Here is a 23118-nt window from a genome sequence, read left to right as displayed (position 1 = left end):
CCTCTTTCTGTTTTTAAAACTTTTTAAATTTTTAATTAAAAAAAATTTTTATTTATTTATTTTGGCTACGCTGAGTCTTAGTTGCGGCATGCGGGATCTTTAATTGTGGCATGCGGACTTCATAGTTGTGGCACGCACGCAGGATCTAGTTCCCCGACCAGGGATCAAACCCAGGCCCCCTGCACTGGGATTGCGGAGCAGAGTCTTACCCACTGGACCACCAGGGAAGTCCCTCACCTTCTTTCTAAATGTCACTTATCACTGTTGAAATTACAGTACTTATTTATTAGCTGACTTATTCTTTGCTGTTTCAACTCCTACAGTTGCAGTGGCAGGGAATTAATTTGGTTCACTCGTGTATCCCTAGTACTGTGAAAAGGAGACATTTACAAACATTAAATGAAGGAACGAATGGATAAATAAATAAATGAATGAAAAGGCATGTTGTTCCTTTACTTTAAACTAATGTGATTTCCCTTAGTAAGTGGTTTAGGGAGAACGGGTGTCAAGGAAACAGGGTTATCAGAAGACAACTAAACTATCTGCCCCATGGTCTAACCTCAAGTGAATGAAATGATCAATGAAAGATGAAAAGACTTGGGATAACAGACACAACTCATAACACATAGATGAAAACCTGCTGCATCTGAGATGACTTGAAGAGACTTACAAAGGTCCTAACTCCTTTGCTATTTCTTTTAGACACAATTTAATACATGTCACAATACACATCTTACTCTGGTATGCAGAAAATACCTGCAACTGTAAACTTCAGTCGCCTTAGCACTTTTGGAAACATTTCTGAGCAGAGACACGTCATAAAAGAACAGACTGTTTTGGAACTATTCCAAAGAAGATTATTCTCCTGGTGTTAGAATCACAGAATGTGAACCAGTGATCATTGGGAAGAGAAGCGGGTAACTCATGGCTTTGCAGGTAGGGATGAAGTCTGTGGGCCCTTAGCCACAGGGAATCAATTCCTGTAATGTCAGCATAGCATTTGCAAATAGAAAACAGTCTTGAATATATCCCGGGAAGTGCCGATTGGGTGAATCCTTCATTGAAGATGAAGAAACCTTTTGTCACAGGATTAACTGCCCGCTAGTCTCATTTTTGAGTTCTGGTAATTTTCCAGTGGTGCCTCAATTATATTTATTTCAAGGGTTCATTTCATTCCAAGTCTGCCTGATCTCCTGAAGTCCTTGTTCTCAGAACATCTGCAGTTTTCTCTGTCAAGATAACTTGGAGAAGTTTGGGGCCTAAGAGTCAAAAATAGTCAGTGCTTAGCCACCGATCTATCAAACGAAAGCAGAGCCGTGGGTTTGCAGGTACCAGAAGGCTGTGACCCAGAGAGTCAGTCATCACCACTGTCTGCTTCTTGTGTCAAGAGGGAGCCAGAAGAAAGAGAGAATGCCCCACCTCCTCTGCTTCCCATACTCCTTAGGAAGTATGTTTGGGTTCTTATAGGAAGGTAGTTAAGGCCTATATGTAAACTAAAAAGAGGTGAAAAGTCAAGCTACTTTTCAAAGATAGCAGTGAGAGTGGGTAGGCATCCAGGTGAAAGATGTGGACATGAGAAGATTTGAGTCCAACTTTGAAAGAAACGTGCATTTCTTGAGCACTACCATGCACCAGAATTTGGGCTTGACTCCTGACCTCAGTCCTTTGGAGCAGATATCATTGTCCTCATTTTACAGCCAGGGCTGTGGCTGTAAAGCCCTTCCTTCTCTTTTTCACCATTCCACTGAGCTGCCCTGGCAGATTCACCACTTAGATCTTTTAACTGCAAAGTGACTGATGAGGCAGGCCCCTTTGCTGTCCGGTACAGACCCAATCTCTGATGTCTGGACTCCTCGGCAGAGCAAACCGAGAGCATCTCTGCTCTTTGAAACAGCCCCTCCCTCCCATGCTGTCTCTCCAAGGGCCCTTTCTGTGGCCACGTGGTGTGAGCTGCAACACGGCGGCCGTACGTTGTCGACGCATCCACCACGGGCCAGTTTTAGGAAGTTGCAGAAGCCAGTGGTTGTGTGCTTGCAACCACAATCCCCAGACAGCCCTGGCCAATTGAAAAGTATAAGGTCAGACTTGGAGAAAAATCCCTGTGGCCTTCACAAATAGATGGGGAGCAATTGCCTGTCATTTGAAGGTGCCGCTCACACATTCCAAGGCCCAAGCCCGCGTTGCTCCTCTGGGGATTGCATTTTGGCTGGCTTTCAGATTTAGTGAAAGAGTTTTTTGTTTCCGAGAAGCAAAAGCGGGAATTCACTGGGCTTTCCTGTCATTCCAAAGGCCCAGTCAAAGCCAGCTGCCAGGCACACATGATCAAAGTGGAGAGAGAGCTGCTTCTAAAAGAGGGAAGAGGGTCCCATTCAGTGGACAGCAGCCCCGAGAGGCAAAGTGCCTTGCTTGGGTTCACAGAGCTGGGACCAGAATCCAGGTCCTGACTACCATTCCAGGCGTCCGTACTACCCTTCATTGCCTTTCAGTTGGTATAGCCATCTCAGTGTAGGGTTAACTCAACTCCATCCATCAGCTTCGGACCAGCCTGTTAAATCTCAAGTCCCCATTCCTGCCTATTTGGTGTGTGGCTAACCAGCACCTCAAAATTATTCTTCATACTCTCACACCCCAACTTTGTGACTCGTTTCTCTTCTGCATTTTTATTCATCGGTTCTTCCTGGCCAACCTGCCTTGAAATGTCATTTACCTTTGGCACTTCACTTCCTATCTATCTATCTATCTATCTATCTGTCTATCTATCTGTCTATCTATCTATCAAAGTATGGTTGATTTACAGTGTTGTGTTAGTTTCAGGTGTACAGCAAAGTGATTCATATATATATATATATATATATACACACACACATACACACACACATATATATTCTTTTTCAGATTCTTTTCTATTATAGTTTATTACAAGATACTGAATATAGTTCCCTGGGCTGTACAGTAGGACCTTGTTGTTTATCTACTTTATATATAGTAGTTTGTATCTGCTAATCCCAAACTCCAAATTTATCCCTCCCCCACCCCTATCCCCTTTGGTAACCATAAGTTTGTCTTTTATGTCTGTGAGTCTGTTTCTGTTTTGTAAATAAGTTCACTTGTATCATTTTTTTAGATTCCACATGTGAGCGGTGTCATATGGTATTTGTCTTCCTCCGTCTGACTTACTTCACGTAGTACGATAATCTCTAGGTCCATCCATGTTGCTGCGAATGGCATTATTCCATTCTTTTTTCATGGCTGAGTAATATTCCGTTGTGTATGTATACCACATCTTCCTTATCCACTCCTCTGCCCATGGACACTTAGGTTGCTTCCATGCCTTGGCTACTGTAAATAGTGGCACGTCACTTTCTCTTCCCCTTCAGCTGCTGATTAGATTCCAGCTTTCCTCTGCAGTGTGTCATACATGTTCTAATCCATACTCTTGCTGTCATCTGGACCATAGCAAACTCCTTATTCTTTTTTCCTTTTTATAATTTTCTATATTAAATCCTTTTTAAAAGTTCTAAAATGGCATACGCATTGTGCAACTAGTGACATAATGTATGTAAATAGAGGAGAAAGAGAAAAGAAAAAAGTTCCTTATACCTCCTCCCTTTGCATCCTTTTCCCCTACCCTACCTAATGTTGACAGATTTGGTATACCTCCCTCCAGATCTTTCTCCTGCTCACACAGAAACATAATAATAGTATTTGTTTGTTTGCTTTTGTAAGAACAGTATCGTATTTTGCACACTGCCTCTTACTTATTTTAGATATTTCTTCAGTTCAAGATATAGATTTAACCTGTTTAAAAAGTAGCTGCGCCGTAATCCCCAGTGTGGCTGTATTGCAGTTTATTAAACTGTGTCCCATGGTTGGATGTTCCGGGACTAGGCTGGATGTTCTCTGTTTGCCTCTTCAGCTGCCCTCGCCCAGGTTTTCTGTCCTGCTCCACACCCTGGACCTGTCTGGGCTGCACCAGTAGGTCCTTTGCCCTTGGGCTCCTGCTTGGATTTAGTTGATGGGGCACCACTGGGGGACTGGTGGGAGGGTGGACCACGAAGTCAGGGTGTTTTCCCTCTCATTCCTTGCTGCTGGGTTGCTGTGGAGTGGCGACGACGTGCCTCTGCTGGAGGTCACAGCAGGCGCCCTCTCCATACAGCTGCCCTCTTCAGCTCCTCTGGCCTCCTTGGGCCTGGGGATGGCATTTCTCCCTGCTTCTGGTGCGCTCTGGATGCGCCCATCCATTTAATCTCCCTAAACCCTGCCCACGCTTTGTCAAATAATCCCTTTGTTAAGTGCGCTTTAATAATCCAATTTGAGTATTTCATCTGTTTCCTGGCATCCTGAGTGATATAGGTTGTTGCTTTTTCTTCCTCTTTTCCCCCCCACCGCTTGCTATTACATTCTAACTAGTTCCTTCCTTTATCTCCAGCATGGCCATTCTGTCAGCTTTTTTTTTTTTTTTAACCCTGCAATTGTATTTCACTCATTTTCTCAAAATCCTTCCACGGCTCCCCAGGACCTACGGGGTAAAGGTCAAACCCCATAGCCAGCCACTGTTTGCATCCCCTTCTTCCAGGATCCAAAGCATCAGGGACCCCACCCATTTCCACAGTTTACCCCTGAAATGCGTTTCTTGACTTGATACGTTTGGTTTTCCCAATGACTGGGACATTATGTGACACCAGACCCTGCAGTAACCCCCCTAAGCTGCCATGTCTTCATCAACCCAATGGGGAGAATAACAGCAGGTAATTCATTTCGTTGAGGATTAATTGAACAAAATGTACATAAAGCTTCTAAGAGTTTCTGACATGTAAGAAGTTTTCAGTAAATGCTAGTTACGAATTATCATTCCCCCACTTGCCTTGGGTCGTACCTGTGTGTCCAGATTAGCCATTTTCCCAAGACCCACCTCGGCTCGCCTCTGTGGACCCTTCTTTGATTTCTACCAGAGGATTTTTCTCCCATTTCTCTCTCTCTCTCTTAATTAATAGACTTTGTTCTTCAGATCACTTTTTTTTCTTTAAACATCTTTATTGGAGTATAACTGCTTTGCAATGGTGTGTTAGTTTCCGCTGTATAACAGATCACTTTTAGGTTTACAGAAAAATTGAGCAGGAAGTAGTAAGAGTGCCCATGTACTCCCTCCCACTCACCTCCCCCCACCAAGTTTCCCCTTTTATTAACATATTGCATTGGTGTGGTAAACATTTGTTACAGTTGATGAACCAGCATTGATATGTTATTAATGAAAGCCCATAGTTTTACACTAAGGTTCACTCTATTTGGGGGGTACCTTTCTATGGGTTTTGACAAGTGCATAATGCCTTGTATCCACCATTAAAGCATCTTACGCAATAGTTTCACTGCCCTGAAAACCCTCAGTGCTCTGTCTGTTCACCTATTCACCCCTCCCTCCCACCCCCTACCTCCCCAAACCGCTGGCAACCACTGATCATTTCACTGCCTCTATAGTTTTACCCTCACTCTTTTTACTTCACATTATTATTTGTGGTTATGGCTTAATTTTTCCGACTGTTTTGTCCTTGCCTTCCCGTACACCTAACATAACATCTTCACAGCCAGTAGTCACACAAGTGTACGTTTCAGGAATGAATTATTAAACCTGTTTATCCCTAGAATCAAGACCTGGTTGAAATTTCAGGCCCTCCTTCCTGATGAAGTAGGTGCTTGGCTTTTACACAGGCTGTTGAGCTAATGGGACACAGGATCCCGTTTGAACACAGCTGGACCCCAGTTTCCTAGTGTGCATATGGGACAGAGAGCTTTCACCCATAACACATGGATTTGAGGCCTAAAAGGAACAATGCAAAACAAAACAAAAAAACCCCAAATAACAAACACAACACAAAACTCTCTTATAAACCCAGACCAAAGGTGGCCATGAATGGATCTCTAAAGCACTGACTTTTCTTCAATCTATATTCTACTTTATACTCTGTCCTGAGCAACACATTTCTCAGGCACTTTATATGTAATAGTAGTAGCTACCTTACATTTATACTGCAATTTGGACGTGCCTTTAATTGTACATGTACATAATCAGAGCAATAAATAGAGGTGGTAGCACAATCATGAAATTAGTAGTAGTAGTAATATTTGTAATGCCTGCCACCCATGGAGCTTTTTCTAAGTGCCCCAACCCTGCATCATGATATTTAATTCTCACAGTAGCCCGGGGAGGTAGGCATTAGTATCTGTACTTTACAGATATGTAAACGGGCCTGTTTAGAGAGCTACACCTTCACTCAGCTGAAGAAGCTGAGGCCCAGAGCTGGATCAAGCCACTTGCCTAAAATCACACAATGAGTTAGTAGCAGAGATGCCAAGGCAGCTCTGGCTTCCAAACTCCCTTGGTCGCTACCTAAATACTGAATGGCTTTGCAAACTGTGATTAGGGCTGGTTTCCATCCAGACAGCAACCTTTCCATTTTTCCTTCCCCAAAGCCCAGCTAAAGATGGACCACATTTTTTTTCTCATACCCAGATTTGTCACATCCTATTTTATGATAAGGCATGCTTGTTCTCACACTAGATTTACCCACCCCCCCCCCCTCTCTCCTCCTCCCTAACCTTCTGAAACGGTGATCCTTCATTCCAATAATCTCCTCCGTGTGCTGTGCTGCCCAGTACCTGGGACGTCCCTGTGACTCTGCTTTGGACACTGCTCAAGCCCATGTTGGCTCCTGTTGGTCCATGTCAGTCCATGTTTCAAGAGCAGGGATGGTGGTCCTGTTGTTACGTTAGATCATTTTAGGTGATTCTGGAAGAGGACATTCAATAACACTGAACCACAAAGAGAGAAATTTTGTCCCCTTTCTAATTATTTTTCTAACCTTCTGAGCAGGTCAAGGAAAAAGTCTTAGGATAGTGCTACTTTGTCTTGAATACCACCCCTCCACTCCCCGCCCCACCCTGACGCTGGGTAATCTTCCTTCTAACAAAGGTAGCAGATCGGAGCTCATCCTTCAGAACCCTTTTGAGGGCAGAGAATGGAGCCAAAATTTCATGAGGTTTTTCTTGTATTCATTCCTAGGTCTACTGTCTATTTTTGGTAAGTGATACTGGCTTAGAATTTATGGGAGTGAGACAGTGTTTACTTTTAAAATATATTTATTTCAGGATAATATTAAGTAAATAACAGGACAGTTTGTACCAGGATCTGTCCAGTATCATGAAAATAGCACAATGGTGACTGAGGTTTGGGCTTCACAGGCCCAGCTGACCTTCCTGCTTGAGGTGGGAATGGCTTTGGGGCTCCTTCTGTCCATCGCTGTGTCATCCCTCCCCTCCCCCTCCTCTGGTTCCCTGGCTGGTTATCCACTCGTGCTTATCCGTGTCTGGACCCCTGTTAAAGACTGGGAGAGTGTTATCGGGGGCTGGGATTAAGATGCCATCCACGGTTCATTCCCCCACTCCAGCCTGACCCAGGGCAGGGCACGTCACTTGTCTGGCCCTTCGATAATTACGTCTTCAAAATAGTGAACGTGAAGTTCTGGGTGGGGGAAGAATGCACACAGCTGGCTTTGATGTTCTAGTTCAGAAGAGGGGGCCGCCACCTTGCCCTGGTTAATCCTGCCCTTGGCTACTGCTTCCTCTGCATTACTGCTTTCCTACCTTGTGGTCTGTCCTTCCAGGGCCAAACCAAACACATGAAAGAGACAACAGTGCTTGCCATTCATTATGCATTCTGCTCGGTGGGCTGTGCTTTGAAGGGAGTGCCGCCCCCCCAACTCTCCCCCCCCCCACTCTCCCCTCCCCACTCTACTCCCCACCCACTCCCACCATTAGCCTCCATGGTGCACACTTGGTCATAAGTATGTTTGGGTGGTGAGAGAAAGGAGGGATGCCTTTGAGATTCATCTGTAGCAGTTCAGAGGTTTGTAATAGCCAGCCCTGTACAACTATGCCCGGTTTCAGTAAAGACTCAGAGCCAGGAAACTGCATTGCCCTTCAAGAAGTCTTATTTCCTCCCTGACCTTACTCGTTCTCTCTGTGTCCATGGCATGCTTGTCATTGAGGGGCCTGGAAACAGATCCATGCATTGGGCAGGGAGGGTGAGTTTGGGGGCAGGTTTGAGACCTTGCCACCCACTCCGCATTCCTGCTGGAGGAGAGCAAGTAGATTGTTATCTGCTTATTTCCAGAGGAAGAGTGACCTGGAGGGGCCGTGGGAACTTGTCCTGTGGGAGTGGGTTTAAAAGAAGAAGTCTTGGCTGACCTTGGCAGCTGGTGGCAGGGGCTGAGAACAGTTGCTGGGGGTTGGCTGGGGACTGGCGCCTCTGGAATTCCCTTTATGGCAAGGTCTGTTAGATTTTGATTAACAAAGTGTTAGTTCAGTTCTTCTAGAATATTTGTGAGAGGGCCATTGTACAGTGGCCAGTTATGATTGAAAGGAAGAATAATTATGATAGCAGCTCACATGTACTAAGCATCTATAAATTGCCAAGCAGAGTTCAGCCCTTTACATATAGGAACCCCCATAGTCCTAACCAGCACCCTGAGAGAAAAATATCATTGTCCCCCGTTTCACAGATGAAGTAACTGAAGCCCAGAGAGGTGAAGTCACTCTCCCAGACACAGGTAGTGTTCATTGGAGAATTCAAACTCATGCCTGTGCATCTCACCCAAGGTTGCATATTTAACAGCAGACGTGTGATGAGAACTCTGGTCTCCTGAAAGCCTATTCAGTACCTTTTCCTAAATACCATGTTGAGGCAACCAGGACTATCTTAGAAAGCCTTTTCTCTGTCTTCTTTAAATGATGCTGCTTTGGGGAAGAAAAGCTACAAGATTTCATCTGTGTAGTCTATCCATCCTGTTGTATTCTTAAGCATGGGAGTGTTTTTAGGGAGTCAAATCTAATTACCCAGATGGGAATTTATTTTAAATAACCACCTGCGCCTTCATCTGGACTTGGAAAGGATCTTGAGTCCCCACTGAGGGTCAGAGTCTGCGCATTGTGATTTGAACACAGGTACTAAAAGATTTTATTGTGGAAGACTCCTTCTTCAGTTTATATTCTCTTTTTCTCTTCCTAGGATTATAGTTTTTATTCTGAGCTGCTGGCATGTCTGCAGAGTATAGAACAGATGTGTCCTAAGTGCTGTTCTGGGGCTGATTTTACTGACTGGGAAGAAATCCACAGAGGGCTCTGGGTTCTCTGGGAGGCGTATTCTCATTAGCTCAGACAGACGTGGTAATTTAAGTTCTTTACTTTGAAGACTAGGTGAGGAAAACTAAAATGGGAACCAGCATCTCCAACCGGCTTAAGTTCAAGATCCTGTCCTTGCATTTTCTATTCTAGTTTGAATCACAGCCATTCTTAACAACATCCCTTGTTATAAGTTTATTTCCTCCTCCCTTCCCTCTCTTGCTCCCCTGTCCCCTCTTTACCTCTGTCTTTTCTCACTCCCTTCCTTCCTTCTTTCCTTTGTTTCTCTCTGTCTCTTTTCTCTCCCATTTTCTCACAAACCCTTGATTTTTTATACTTGACTTTTCTAATCATTGTCATATCCTAGTAAAGGAAAAAGGGTTTGACTTTATCAAACTTCAAGGGCCACTGCTACCCTGGATTGTAAATCAGGTCCCTTTATAAGCTGCATTAACACATTCAGGCCATAAGGGGCAGGTCTAATCCACTGATTTTGTAAGTAGTGGCTTACAAGTGATTGGATTCCTGAAGTTTCCCACTGCAGAGGAAGTCAGCCGTTCCTGCTCTGGAACTGTCAGATGCAGTGTCAAACAGAGAGGACAGCCCTGTCGGAAAGAGCCACTTGGCATACGGTTCAGGCACTATTGGTGCAGTGGCCTCAGGTGGAAAGCAGTTTGGTGCCAAGAGATGGGAGACCTGGATTTACTTCCAACTGGAACTAATCAGTGCTGTCACTTGGAGAAAGTCATCTGTCTCTCTGTGTAGATCTCCTCATTGGGAAAATGGGAACAATAATCCCTCCCCAGTATGCTTCTTAATTTAAGGCATTTTATAAAAATTTAAAGTACTGTAAATAATGAGTGGAATAAATATAACTAATATTTATAGGTGTTTACTGTGTTAGATATTTTATACATACACACACACACACACACACACACACACACACACACACACACACACACACACACACACACACACACACACACACACACACACACACACACACCCCTTTTCCCCTGCCACCCTGAGAGGTGAGCTAGGTGTTATTATGCACTCTGAGCTAATAAAAAACTTGAGGTGTTGAGAGGTTAAGTCCTAACTCAAGATCACACACCTGGTTAAGTGGTCGGCCTGATTCTCCTAGTAGTGGGAGAACCCAGTGGAGCCCAAGCTTGGCAGCTGTCACACCTGGCACCCCGCTGGGCCGCAAGACCAGGCTGCACTCAGCCCTGGTGGCCGTGCAGGGCCCAAAGCAGCCAGAGTCCTTGGCCTGGTGCTGCAGACTCTGAAGAGCTTCATCTCGGGCTCCAAATACCCTCCAGACTATCCCTGTGTGCTCTAGAAGTACCATCATCCTTTATACCTATTAATGCATGAGAAACATTGGTCGGCTCCCATCTAGACCACTTTACCTCCTCGGGCGTCAGCTCTCGGTTTCCTGACCGCCTCAGCTACTGAGAACAGAAAGCAAAGAGCCCCCTCAGAGCCATGCTCACCTTTCTAACACCGTCGAGGGTAACTTTTAACCAGAGCTGTCAGAGTTGTTCATCTTGTTGGTTTTGGGCCCCAGAATGTGTTACTGTCTAAGGCTGGTCCATGACTTCACACACAAGCATGTTCCGTAACCAGGGAGGTCTGGTTTTATGTGGCCTGAGAGTGGTCAGTCGTTGCATCATTCTTCAATGCCAAGTCCAAGACTTGCCTTTCAGATGCTTCTGTGTCTGATGACTGTTTGCCTGGGTTGTCCTTTGTAGTGGATTCCACATGCATGGAAAGAGTTAAAATTAATAAAGCAGTTTTATTAACCACTTTAATAAAAGTTCAGGGGACAAGCTGAAGACCCCCAGGAACAGCATTTGCTTGAGCTCTGTGAGTTGTGGTTTTGATATCTCTGCTCTGCATGATAAAGACAAATAATAATAATACTATAGTGCATAGAGCAGGGGTCTTGTTACTCCCATCTCTGAAACTTACCCCAGGCCTACAATTCATCTTTGTGCTCTGTTTAGGTTCCTGATATGATTGAGTCAAGCTTATTTCACTAGCATTTGAACAGTTTTTAACGATGCCATCTCAATGATGTTAATTCCACTTGGGTCACCTCTTACTACACCCCTGATGTACAAGGGGCCTGAGATAGCTTTTTCCCCTTTGTTGATATTTGATGCTTATTGAAGGAAGTGATGATCCCCAGTGGCTCAGGACTGGATGCCCCCAGGCAGGAGGATGGTCATATTTCATGGCTGGGCTCAGTTCAGGCAGTACCTGGCCCCTTTCCCTAAACCAGCTTACTTCAGCTCTTTGCTGAAAAGATAAAGAACATCAGAAAAGCACTGAGCTGTGCGAGGGAGCTCTTATAGTTACCAAGATTATTATTAGTATGAAGCTCCTGCTGGAGAAGCTTTTGTCGCCTTCACAGACACACAAACTGTGCCTGGGGCAGTGGTTCCTGGTGCTTGTCTGTGACTTGGTGCTGGGCTGGCTGATGGCTGCCTAAGAGCTGTTTATAGAGCTTATAAGATACATATTTATTGGCCTAGAGCAGGGCCTGGGAATCTATATTTTTCTAATGTGCACCCTAGTTTGAGAAGCACAGTCCTAGGACTGCCTCCTATAATTTTGCAATTACTGTTAACGTGGTAGATTACAGTAGCCTTCAATTAAAATTTTTTTTCCTTAAAAGTCCAATAGCCCGACCACTTCACATAATTTTCTGACTCAGATGGCCTTTTTATCATTCTGATATGTAGTACAACCTCCTATGTCCCACCCTTCAGCCATTCATTTGACCAATATTTAACAGCTATCGAAGATGGGAATAAGGTAAAAAGATCAAAAGACACATAGTTCTAAGACTACAGGAGTCTTTGGTCTAGTCAGGAGACCGATGAACAGTAAACCAACTCTTGTACAACAATTCATTGTTTCAGCTACAGTGGGAGCAGGTAGAATTTGTTGGAAAGTCAGGTAGTGCATCCTAGGGGAAAAACCCTTTGATTGAGGCTTGACAATGGAGAGGATGGTTGTCAGTGGTAGGTGAACATAGGAGAAGGCGGAGAGAACATCTTTGCGAAGGCTTAGTGGCCAGAGAGCCTGATAGGTGGCTAGAACTACATGTCTCTTAGTTTTGCCACCATATAAAATACGAGGCAACATGTGATAGAACCTAACAGAGTGGATGTACTGACAGGCCAGCTCCTGAGGGGCTTGGAGGTCACGTGTGGTAGGAGTTTGTATTTGACCTCATTAGCACATCTTCTTTGCCATATATGTAGGTTTTGTCTCAACACCTCATTGATCTGTATCTTTAAAAAATCCTTTCCCCTGACAATACAGTATGATGAAATTTCTTATTCTTACCCAATACCTTGGAAGCAGGAGAGAGTAAGTGGTAATTGGCTATATCCCCGGCGGAGCCCTAGCTTCAATTCTCATTTTCTGGCCCTGTTCACAGTCTTTGATTTCAGAAGCCAGAAGTCAGCCTGTCTGTGGGGCTTCCGTCCCCCATTAAACCCATGTCCTTTTTGAAAGCCCTACCTCACCAGCATCATCTCATGCCATTTCCCTCCTTGATCCCTAAGCTTCCTCCACACTGATCTTTTTCAGGTTTTCAAAGAAACAAAACTTCTTCCTACCACAGGGCCTTTGCACATACTGTTCCCTCTGCCTGCAGTTCTCCATCTAAATTGATCTTCCTTGAAAAGGCCTTTTCCAGCCTCTATTTAAACGAGCCCCACTCCCCTGTATTTTGTGACACTTGATACAATTTTACATTGTTTTACTTATTTTGATGACTTTATTTCTTTATTGCTAGACTTCCCCTTAAGTTCCATCAAGGCAGTGACCTTGATGGTGTGGCTCACTCACAATTGCATCCTCCCCACCTATTTAACAGTAAATATTAGATACTTATTTGCAGAGTGAGTGGATGTGTGAATAATGGTTGGATGGATGGATGGATGGATGGGTGGAGAGTTGAAGTCTGTATGTTGAATTCTTAACAAACTGCAGCCCACCATTGTTTTTCAGGCTGCTGTTTTTCCACTCAACCAGACTCCTAGGGATTCTCTTCTCCCCCGTGAACCCAACAAAGCTATGTCCATCCTTCATGCTGTGGTCTAAGCTCCATTCATTTAAAGAAATCTGTGATCTCTAAAGCTGACAAGTGATTTGTGTCTCTCCTGACTTACAAATAAAATATATGTTTAATATTTTGTTAATAACCTTGGAGTATATGTGCCTTGTTTCCAGTTGGATCACTTATCAAGACTTCATTTAAGTTATAATTTTTAAAGAGACATTTCTCATAAGAAAAGCAATTTTTTTTTCATAAGAAAAGCAACAAAGAAATATGTTTCAGAGAATGTGAGAAATACTGAGTATAGTGAAGCAAGTATGAATCCTGCATAATTTCTCCACCTTGAGTTATACATTCCACAACTTTGTGTGCATGTGTGCACATGCATAAGTATCCTGAATTTTAAACATAACATGATCCCCCTGTCATGTAAAGACTTTTAAAGGCCATTTCATTGTATGCCTGACCCTAAGTTCTGTTTTTGGGAATCACTATTGAGTGCCAACAGAATACCAGAGTGCTAGGCACTGAGGTAGATGTTATCCCACTTTGCATTATATAGTGCTTTCTGGAAAAAGACAATATAAAGAGTAGCTACATTTCTGAGTGGCTGTGATAGGTTGCAGAAGCAGGAGGCGAAACTCCAGAATAATCTGAATAGGGTCAAACGAGAAAGACTGGATACCTAACAGAAAAACTGAGTGCACTGAGCACACAGGTGTCTTAAGAAAATGGTTTCTGCTAAACCTCTAAAACAATGAATTGGGAGAACCTCGGCAGACCTCTCTTCTCTGAAATCCTAGCTGTGAGAATGACTCCTGTTTTCCTTCTTTTCTAGAGCGACCGTCTTCTGATCAAGGGAGGCAGAATCGTCAACGATGATCAATCCTTTTACGCTGATATTTACATGGAAGACGGCTTAATAAAGTAGGTATATAGTACGCTTTGCTTTGTCTTTTGAACTTTCTTCGTTAGAGGCTCGGAAGGAAACTTGCTTCTTTTTTGCTTACTAGCCCGTTGCTTCTGTGTGTTTCATTCCTCCTCCTTAAAAATGAGTTTTTATTTTAGCCCTTCAGTCTGGATGCACATAATCCCTTAAAAATGGGAGCTAGCCTTAGTTCACTTGGATTACATGAATGAAATGAAAAATCTGAATTCAGTCACCCAAATGATGCTAAGGGCCCCTTTGGGCAAGCTGCATTGATGGGCACTCTATGTGTCTTGGAGAACTGGGAGATGTAACCACTGTCCTTAAGGTCACTGGAAAACGTCCACAAATTACAGCACCCTAAAAATATAAGGCCTAGTGTAATAGGTACCAAAGGAGTTCAAAAGAGGATAAGTAATTTAGAAGTGCACAGGGAGGAGAAATCCCTTCAGAGGAAGGTTTTGAGATGGAGAGGGCATTTAAACTGAACCTTGACTTAGGTAGGACTTGGATAGGCAGAGCACAGATAGGACATACATTTCAGGCAAGATTTCCAAATAGATACTTTAGGGATATATAATTACTTTACAAAATGGTTTGCCATTGGACGCCTGTAGGCAGCACAGCCAGGTAACCTTTATGTGTAACTTCATAGTGACCTTTAAAAAAGGATCTGATTTACACATAGCCTTCATCACATAAAGCAGGGTACTTCCCCACATTGATAAGATATTGTATAAAACTGGTATATCCAACCCACCATATAAGCCATCCCTAGCCTCATTCAGTTTTATTTTTATCTTACTCAGCTTCATTGGCTAGCTTAAGATTCTGGTTATAGATTGCTTACTTATCTTTGGAAACTTGGCTTAGATACAACTTTCTGTAGGCAAACATTCCTTACCAGCCCCTAAATCTAGGCTAGCTTTCCCTTTGATGAGCTTTTAAAAACCCTGTGCTTTTATCAATCATAGCAATTCTGACACTGTTGGCCCTCTTAGAGCAAGGACCATATCTTATTCTTCTCCGTATCTGCAGCACTTAACCCAGTACTTAACACATAGAGACTTTTGTAAGAGCTACCTTTTATTGAGTATATAATATGTGCCCGGCACTGCGTTAAATGTTTTACATGCCTTATCTCATTTAGTCTGCCAGCAATCCTATGAAGTGAGTACTCTTATTACCCCCTTTTCAGAGGAGGATAGAGGAGAAAGAGGAACAGAGAGAGTAAATAACTTGCTAAAGATCAACATATTAATCAATGCATTGAACGAATGGATGAATGAATGAATGAATGGATGAATGAATAAACAAATGCAAGAATGAAGATATTTGTGTTTGGTAGCCTTGCCAATTTGCATAAATACTTTTTCGTATTAGAAGTAGGAAAAATGGAATTGTTAGACAAGCCAACCAGTGTAAAACAGTACTTTCTTCAAAATATGAGCCACGACTAATTCTACATTTTTCTCTTACTAAAAAATTATTGTGTATAGTCCACTCTCTGGCGGAAGTGTGTTCCCTCACTTAGAGATTTTCAGAGCTGGAAAAAAATTTAGTACCTAATGCTTCTTCCTCATTCCAGAGCTCATGGCAGGCATCACTAATTGATCCCAGAACTTTTCACAGTTGAGCCCTAAATACAGGCTCAGAATCCATCTTCATGCAGTGATTCAGGCACCTACTACCATAGTTGAATACATAAACTGAGTCTTCTTTGCCATCTCTATTAAACTAGACTGGAAGGCCACTTGCCAAGGATGTTAAAGAAGGAATTTAACCATCAGATGTGTGTGTTGGTGGTGGAGGAAAGGGTGTATAAACATGATCTTCACCCAGTCCTATAAAATTATATATCTCCAACAACATTCTTAACTCAAAGAGCATAAACACAGAAATAATTTCCTCCAGTGTTTACCGAATTGTTTCCTGTGAAGATTGCTGGAGTGCCTGCTATGTGCAAAGCAGTTGTCTCAGGCACTGGACACGTACTATGTCACATGCTATGGTAGATATCATTGGGACCCAAATCATCGTGCTCTCTTCCCCCAGGGACCTGAGAGTCTTTTAGGGGAAGTGACATGTCTGTACATGCAAAGTACATGACATCACCAGATAATATCAAGATCGAGTATTAAGTTAGTAGAACAGATGAGATCCAGAGGAAGGAGAGGGCTATGTGAGATTAAGATGGTTATTGATTATAATAGCTGATAGTTACTGAATTTTCATGTGCCTAACAGTGTTCTTTGGGCTTAACACAGATTAACGTTTAATCTACACAACAGACCTATGGAGGAGGCACTTTTATTACATTTTACAGATGAAAAAATTGAGACATGGTGAGGTTAAGTAACTTGGCCGAAGTCATAACGCTAGTATTAGCAGATCCAAGATTGCGAATCCACATAGCCCACATCCAGGGCAGAGCCACACTCTTAATTATTAGACCTGGCTGTCAGTAGAAACTTGACCAAGGAGGGGAGATAGAAGCTAAAGCCTTCAAGGATTAAGGGGACCTTGATTGGTTCAGTGGGGAAAAGGAGGAAAGGCTTTTCTATTTCAGACTGGGTGTTACACCAGTTGTCAGAATTGGTAGAAACTTACATACATAGGCACACCCAAGCCAGGCAACTCTTCATGCCCTTGGTTCTCAGTTTCCCGTAGAGGTGAATCAGTGAGGGAGGGAGATGGGAACACACTGGCCAGTATCTGGACTAGAGTGGAGTTACAATCAAGGCTACATTTTTTCCGCAGTGTGTTTTGAATTGTGGTGGCTCTGGAATGGCAGAGTGGTGATGTGGTAAGGGTGAACCCTTAGAGATGTCAGGAAGACTTAATTTTAGTTGTAGAACTTAGATTTTGTCAGGCAAGTGGTAGACTTCTTCCTACCCCAGGAGAGTGTCTTTCTTAGCTGGCTGTGAACAAAAGCAGAAAGTATTCATGCCACTGGCAGTGGGGTACACGTGTCCCCAAGGTAGGAGAGGACTCATGATAATGTAGAGCCTTAAGAATCATAAGTCTAGGACTTCCCTGGTGGCGCAGTGGTTTAAAATCCGTCTGCCAATGCAGGGGACACGGGTTCGAGCCCTGGTCCGGAAAGATCCCACATGCCACGGAGCAACTAAGCCTGTGCGCCACAACTACTGAGCCTGTGCCCTAGAGCCCATGAGCCACAGCTACTGAGCCCACGTGCCACAACTACTGAAGCCTGTGCGCATAGAGCCCGTGCTCCACAACAAGAGAAGCCACTGCAATGAGAAGCCCGCACACCGCAACGGAGAGTAGCCCCCGCTCGCCACAGCTAGAGAAAGCCTGCGAACAGCAACGAAGACCCAACACAGCCAAAAATAAAATGAATAAAATAAATTTAGTAAAAAAAAAAAAGAATCATAAGTCTACCTGGAATTAACTGGATGTTTCAATCAAGGACGTGAACTAAGCAACATACATGGTCTATGCGGTTACATTATGCTAGGAGTAGTTGTATTTGACATTTGTCTTGTGTAGTGTGCCCTTGGCATACTTATTGGCTTCCTTCCCACCCCAGTCTCCCCCTCTCTGCCTCCCTGGGATGCTGTGAAGCTTCTTGGGTGAAGCTGTGTCTCGTGCAGGTTGTCATAATCACCTTCCTTGGCTTGAAACTTCTACTGAGACGCTGACCATACAAAAGCAGCTGGTGTAGGCACCTGCATCTTTGGCTTCCTCTTTGAAAATCTGCCATCAGCTGTGATTGACGGATAAACTATCAGGGAAGGACGGAATTGAGAGTGAAGTCTGAGTTGTGAAATGCCCGAGACAGATTCCATTTGTTATTGGGAGCACAGATGAACCCATTTAGAGGATAGCAAAGTTCACACACCTATTCTTTAAAATGATTCTTTACCTCCTTCAGTCTCTCCTCACAGTTCATTATTTTACAGCCATTCGGTCCTTCTGCAAATGTTCTTCCTGACCTTTAAATAAAGAACAGAATGAAAAGGATAATAAAAACACTTATTAAAAAATATTTATTACACACCCTATATTCTAGACATGGTTAAACCACTGGGGTTACAGTACTAAGCCATGACACACGGTCCTACCAAACTGCATATCAGATTGTTTTGTGTCTATAAAAAAATTGTTTTCTGGATGGACCTAGAGATTATCATACTAAGTGAAGTAAGTTAAAGACAAATATCTTATGATATCACTTGTATGTGGAATCTAAAAAATGATACAAATGAACCTATTTACAAAACAGAAACAAACTCACAGACATAGAAAACAAACTTATGGTTACCAAAGGGGAAAGGGGGGTAGGGATAAATTAGGACTTTGGGGTTAACAGATACATACTACTATATATAAAATAAACAACAGGGTTCTACTCTATAACACAGGGAACTATATTCATTGTCTTGTAATAAAAAAAAATGTTTTCTGTTATGGATACCTGTCTTTATTTGTTTCTAGATTGCTAAACTTGTGAATAACTTGCAAAAGACTACTTTGATAAACATAAGTTACAACATTTCAAATCCTTATAATACTATGTTTATCTTGGAAGTCATTCTTTTAAATTGCTGGTTGTTTCCCTGTCTCACCAGGCAAATTGGAGACAATCTGATTGTCCCTGGAGGGGTGAAGACCATTGAGGCCAATGGGAAAATGGTGACCCCTGGAGGCATCGATGTCCACACTCACTTCCAGATGCCGTACAAGGGAATGACCACAGTGGATGACTTCTTCCAAGGGACCAAGGCTGCCTTAGCCGGGGGTACCACCATGATCAGTAAGTCCGCCGACTTTACACACTTGTGTAAAGCGTGCGAGGGGTCCTAGGGAGTGAGTTTAACTAACATGTTAACTGCAGTGGTCTCTGTTAGTAACTCGTACACTTCCCCTCAATTCAGTTTTTAGACTTTCTGCCTGATGAGACCTCAGAAAAGCTGGTTATAGTGAGGACATTGACAGCTCCTGTAACCGCATAGAGTAGATTCAGGAGGTTCATGACCTTGAAAGCAGCTGTCTTCTCTGTCTGCCTTAGAGCAGGGGCCCGGTATGCCATGGGTGGGGAATCAGCACTTATCATCTCTGGGCCAGTCTCTGCGGAAAGGGGACTTAAAAAGTTGTGGATCGTGGGCAAAAAGCGATTTCAGGACTTCCACCTTGGGTCTGAGGCAACAGGGGCAGAGAGTACAGGCAGAGCAGTGAGAATGGGGCCCGAGAAGCATCCCAGAGAGAATGATAATGAGACTTGCAGTTCTTGAGAACTTAGGAGGCTTCAATGGTGGTTAGTGTTATTTGGTCTGTGCTGTATTCTGACCAACTCATATCTTTAAGATTGGTCAAGCTGGGGGGTTGTTTCTCTTGTTTTGTTTTGTTTTTCTGGTGACTTTTGCAATTCCAAAGAAACCTAGGGAGTTGAATGCCATTGGATTACTGAGCAGATAGCATTCCAGGGCACTCCTTCCTAAGCCAAAGGAATCCCAATGAACTGGCTCCCATCCCAGCCCTGGCCCCCAGCTTGGTCAGCAAGAGCACTGTTTACCATGGTATACATCCACTTAAGAACTCAGTACAGCCTGAGCCGTAGACTTATTCACTGTCTTTTGCTTCCTTTAAACGGGAGTAGTAGCAGGGTTCAGCTTCAGCTAGTTGGGTGTGGAAACCCAGGAAAATTGTGTCAGGGCCATAAAAGGTGCAATTCTGGGAGACCAAAGCCTTTCTTCAGCCAAAGGGAGGAAGCCAGCTGACTTCTCGGCAGCTGTCTGCCCACGAAGGCCCTGGTGTGGGTCCAGGCATCAGTAACATAGCTCCATGCCTTTGCTTTCCGATAAGTGCATTTAGGCTGCCTGTGCTAGAAGGCTGAGGAAACGAGTGATCTTGGCCTGGCTTTCTGCCATCTTGCCGAGGAGCTGGACCTATTCAGAATCCTGGACATATGCATTAGGCTTGGGCTTCTGCATTAGGGAAGGAGCTCCACGTGAGAAGAGAGGAAAGCATACAAGAACCACAGAAGTGTACATGTCCTTTGTAGATAATTTAAAAACCCTAGGTATACAAAGAGAAAAAAAACCCATAAATCTCACTTCACTGTCACAGTTTGGCTATATATTTTTTTCTATTTAACAAAAAGGATTGTAATAAACATACTGTGCTTTAGCCTTCTATTTTCACTAATTAATATGTCATGTATATCTTTTCATTCATTTATTTTTATTCTACCAAATTTTAAATGACATCCTGACATCCGTTTTCTGAAGGTATCACAATTTATGTATTTAACCAGACTTCCCTATTGTAAGACTTTGTTCCCAGTTTTTCACTTACATAAATGTATAAATAGTGGCAAACATCTTGAGAACCCAGATTTTGCATATAGCCATGTTTGTTTCCTTAGGGATAATTCTTAGGCACAGGAATAATTGTTGAGGTATGAAAAATGTCATGGTTTTTGGTATACATTTCAAAATTGTTCTTAGGAAAGTTGTACCAATTCATACTTTCTCTCGACTGCCATGGGGAACTATGACAAACTCTAATTTTTGCCTTAACCTCACCAGTGTTATTGGTGTAAATCTTATTCTTTTTAGAAGTATTATCCACCATTGCAGGTACTGCAAGAGTAGGTTTTGGCCTCAAAGAAACCATATTCTTGACAGAAAGTTTGCATGGAAATAATATCTGTGGGCCAAGCGTCAAGTTCACTTAACTGATACCAGGTCTTTCCTATGGCAGTAAGCACGAGGATTCATTCTCTTGTGCCCAGACATGACTTTAAAGCCCCTCCTTCTGCCCGTAGAAGGGAGTCCAACTTTCAGCGCCAGCAGTGACTCCTGTAATACTGGTAATCATGGCGCACAGTAGGTGCTCGTCAATTGATAGCTAATATTTATGAAGCACTTACTATGTGCCAGGCATCAGGTGAAGCACTTTCCATGCATTTTCCCATTTAATCCCTTAACAAACTTAGAGGGAAGGCAGTGTTACCCCTGTCCCCAAGCCCACTTGGTGCCCATTTTAAGAATGAGAAAATTAAGGTTTAGAGAAGCTAGTAATTCGCCCAAGATCCCATAGCTAAGTGACAGCTGAATCATCAGCAACCTTGAAACCACCCGGGAACCCTGTCTAAGGTTAATCCTATGCTCAAGAACTAGAGACTTTGCTATCGTAGCTAAGCGAGCAAGAGCAGACCTGTACAGAGGGGACCAAAGGCTGTGTCGATGCGTCGCCCATGCGGGTCCTCTGTTGTTCAGTTGACCACGTGGTGCCCGAGCCCGAGTCCAGCCTGACGGAGGCCTACGAGAAGTGGCGGGAGTGGGCCGACGGCAAGAGCTGCTGTGACTATTCCTTACACGTGGACATTACCCACTGGAGTGACAGCGTCAAGCAGGAGGTGCAGAGCCTTATCAAGGACAAAGGTGAGCCCAGATGTGCCTTCCTCCCTTCCCCCTTGCCTGTCCTTCCCATACTGTCCACTCGTTTAGTCGCTTCTCCTTGCTGGACCCTGGAACCTTGAGTATGAATGCCAGATGTAGGGGTACCACTATGGACCGGGCACTTTATGCCATCCTACTTATTCCTTACAGGATCCCCATGAGATAGGGATTATTATCCTTACTCTGCAGTTGGAGAACCTGAGGCTTAGAATAAGTAGCCCAAGATCATAGAACTTGTAAGCAGTAGATCTACCCAAAGCCTGTGCTCTGCACCTCCGTGCAATACTGCCCATTGTACAGAGGAAGAAACTGAGGTCAGGAGAGGTTGACGTCTTACATAAGGTCATACAGCTAGTACATATGAGATTAAGAATGTTTAACCTCTATCATTTTGATTCCAAAGATCCAACCATTACTATTATATAACAATAGCATCCTCGGAAAAGGCTAAGACATTTCTGGGAGCAAAGATGTGTTCGTACTCCAGATAGGAGCTTAGGGCCTGAAAGTTGTGTGTGTGTGTGTGTGTGTGTGTGTGTGTGTGTGTGTGTGTGTGTGTCTGTGTGTCTGTGTGTGTCTGTGTCCTCTCTATGAGTCCATGATTTAGGTTCCCATTGACTTAGATTCTTCTGTGTTTACTTCTTTCTGTGTTCTGATGGTCAAGTATTTCACACACACACACCACCCCCTCTACATGCACGCAGACATGTGACGTGCTCCACATTCGAGGGGGGCCTGGAGGACTGAGGAGAGTATGAGGAATGGCCTCTGCCAGTATCCACGGCAAAAGGAAGCAGGCCAGTGCAGAGCAATAGGATAAATGCTGCAAGATGCAGAATATTGTTATAATAGTAACAATAGTGCTACGATACTAGTACTAATAATATTATAATAATTATTATTATACTAATTTTATAATACTGTTATCAATGAGCAGTCTCGATGCAAAGGCCAGGAGTGCAGTGGAAGGCAGTGTGCTCGGGGTTAGGGGGAAGGGATGACCTCCCAGAGGACGAGCTCTCCTTTGCATCCCCCCCTCACCCCACAAGCTCTGCCCAGTTCTCACTATCTGATACAGAGGGTGAGATTAACCCCTCCCTTTTTTTGTTTTGGCCGCACAGCGCGGCTTGCGGGATCTTAGTTCCCAAACCAGGGATCGAACCCGCGCCCCCTGCAGTGGAGGCGTGGAGTCTTAACCACTGGACCGCCAGGGAAGTCTCCTTCCTCCCTTCTTTCTGTGTCTCCTTTCACACTGCATCTCAACTAGGTAGAAAAGTGAACGGCTTTAACACCCACTTCCTTTCCGAAGGGCCTGAGTCATACCACGGATGACCCAGAGGCTTGTGGGAAGGGTTGTGTTGGGGAAAACTGCCCTGAGTTGCACCATTCTGGGTAGGGAAGGTCCCAGATTACAGTCCACTTTTGGCCTGGAATACTGTGGGCTGACATGGCCCTAATGGTTGGAGAACAAAATTACCCTCCTTTCCTCTAAATGACTCTCTGTC

The 23118-nt window shown here is 43.7% G+C and overlaps 1 protein-coding gene across 2 annotated transcripts in view; it reads left to right on the top strand.

Moving 5' to 3' along the window:
* The window catches only part of DPYSL3 (dihydropyrimidinase like 3), a 113568-nt gene that overhangs the window by 61620 nt on the left and 28830 nt on the right, over window positions 1–23118 (top strand). For both annotated transcript variants that reach the window (XM_007194190.2, XM_057540258.1), the window contains exons 2-4: window positions 14094–14182; window positions 18779–18963; window positions 21431–21595. In XM_007194190.2, coding sequence (XP_007194252.1) covers window positions 14094–14182; window positions 18779–18963; window positions 21431–21595 — 439 coding nt within the window. The remainder of the gene's footprint in view (window positions 1–14093; window positions 14183–18778; window positions 18964–21430; window positions 21596–23118) is intronic.

This window comes from Balaenoptera acutorostrata, chromosome 2, assembly GCF_949987535.1.
Source record: "Balaenoptera acutorostrata chromosome 2, mBalAcu1.1, whole genome shotgun sequence".
In the NCBI taxonomy this organism is placed as follows: domain Eukaryota; kingdom Metazoa; phylum Chordata; class Mammalia; order Artiodactyla; family Balaenopteridae; genus Balaenoptera; species Balaenoptera acutorostrata.
Note: the sequence above shows the minus strand (reverse complement) of the source record. Positions and strands in the feature narration are given on the sequence as shown.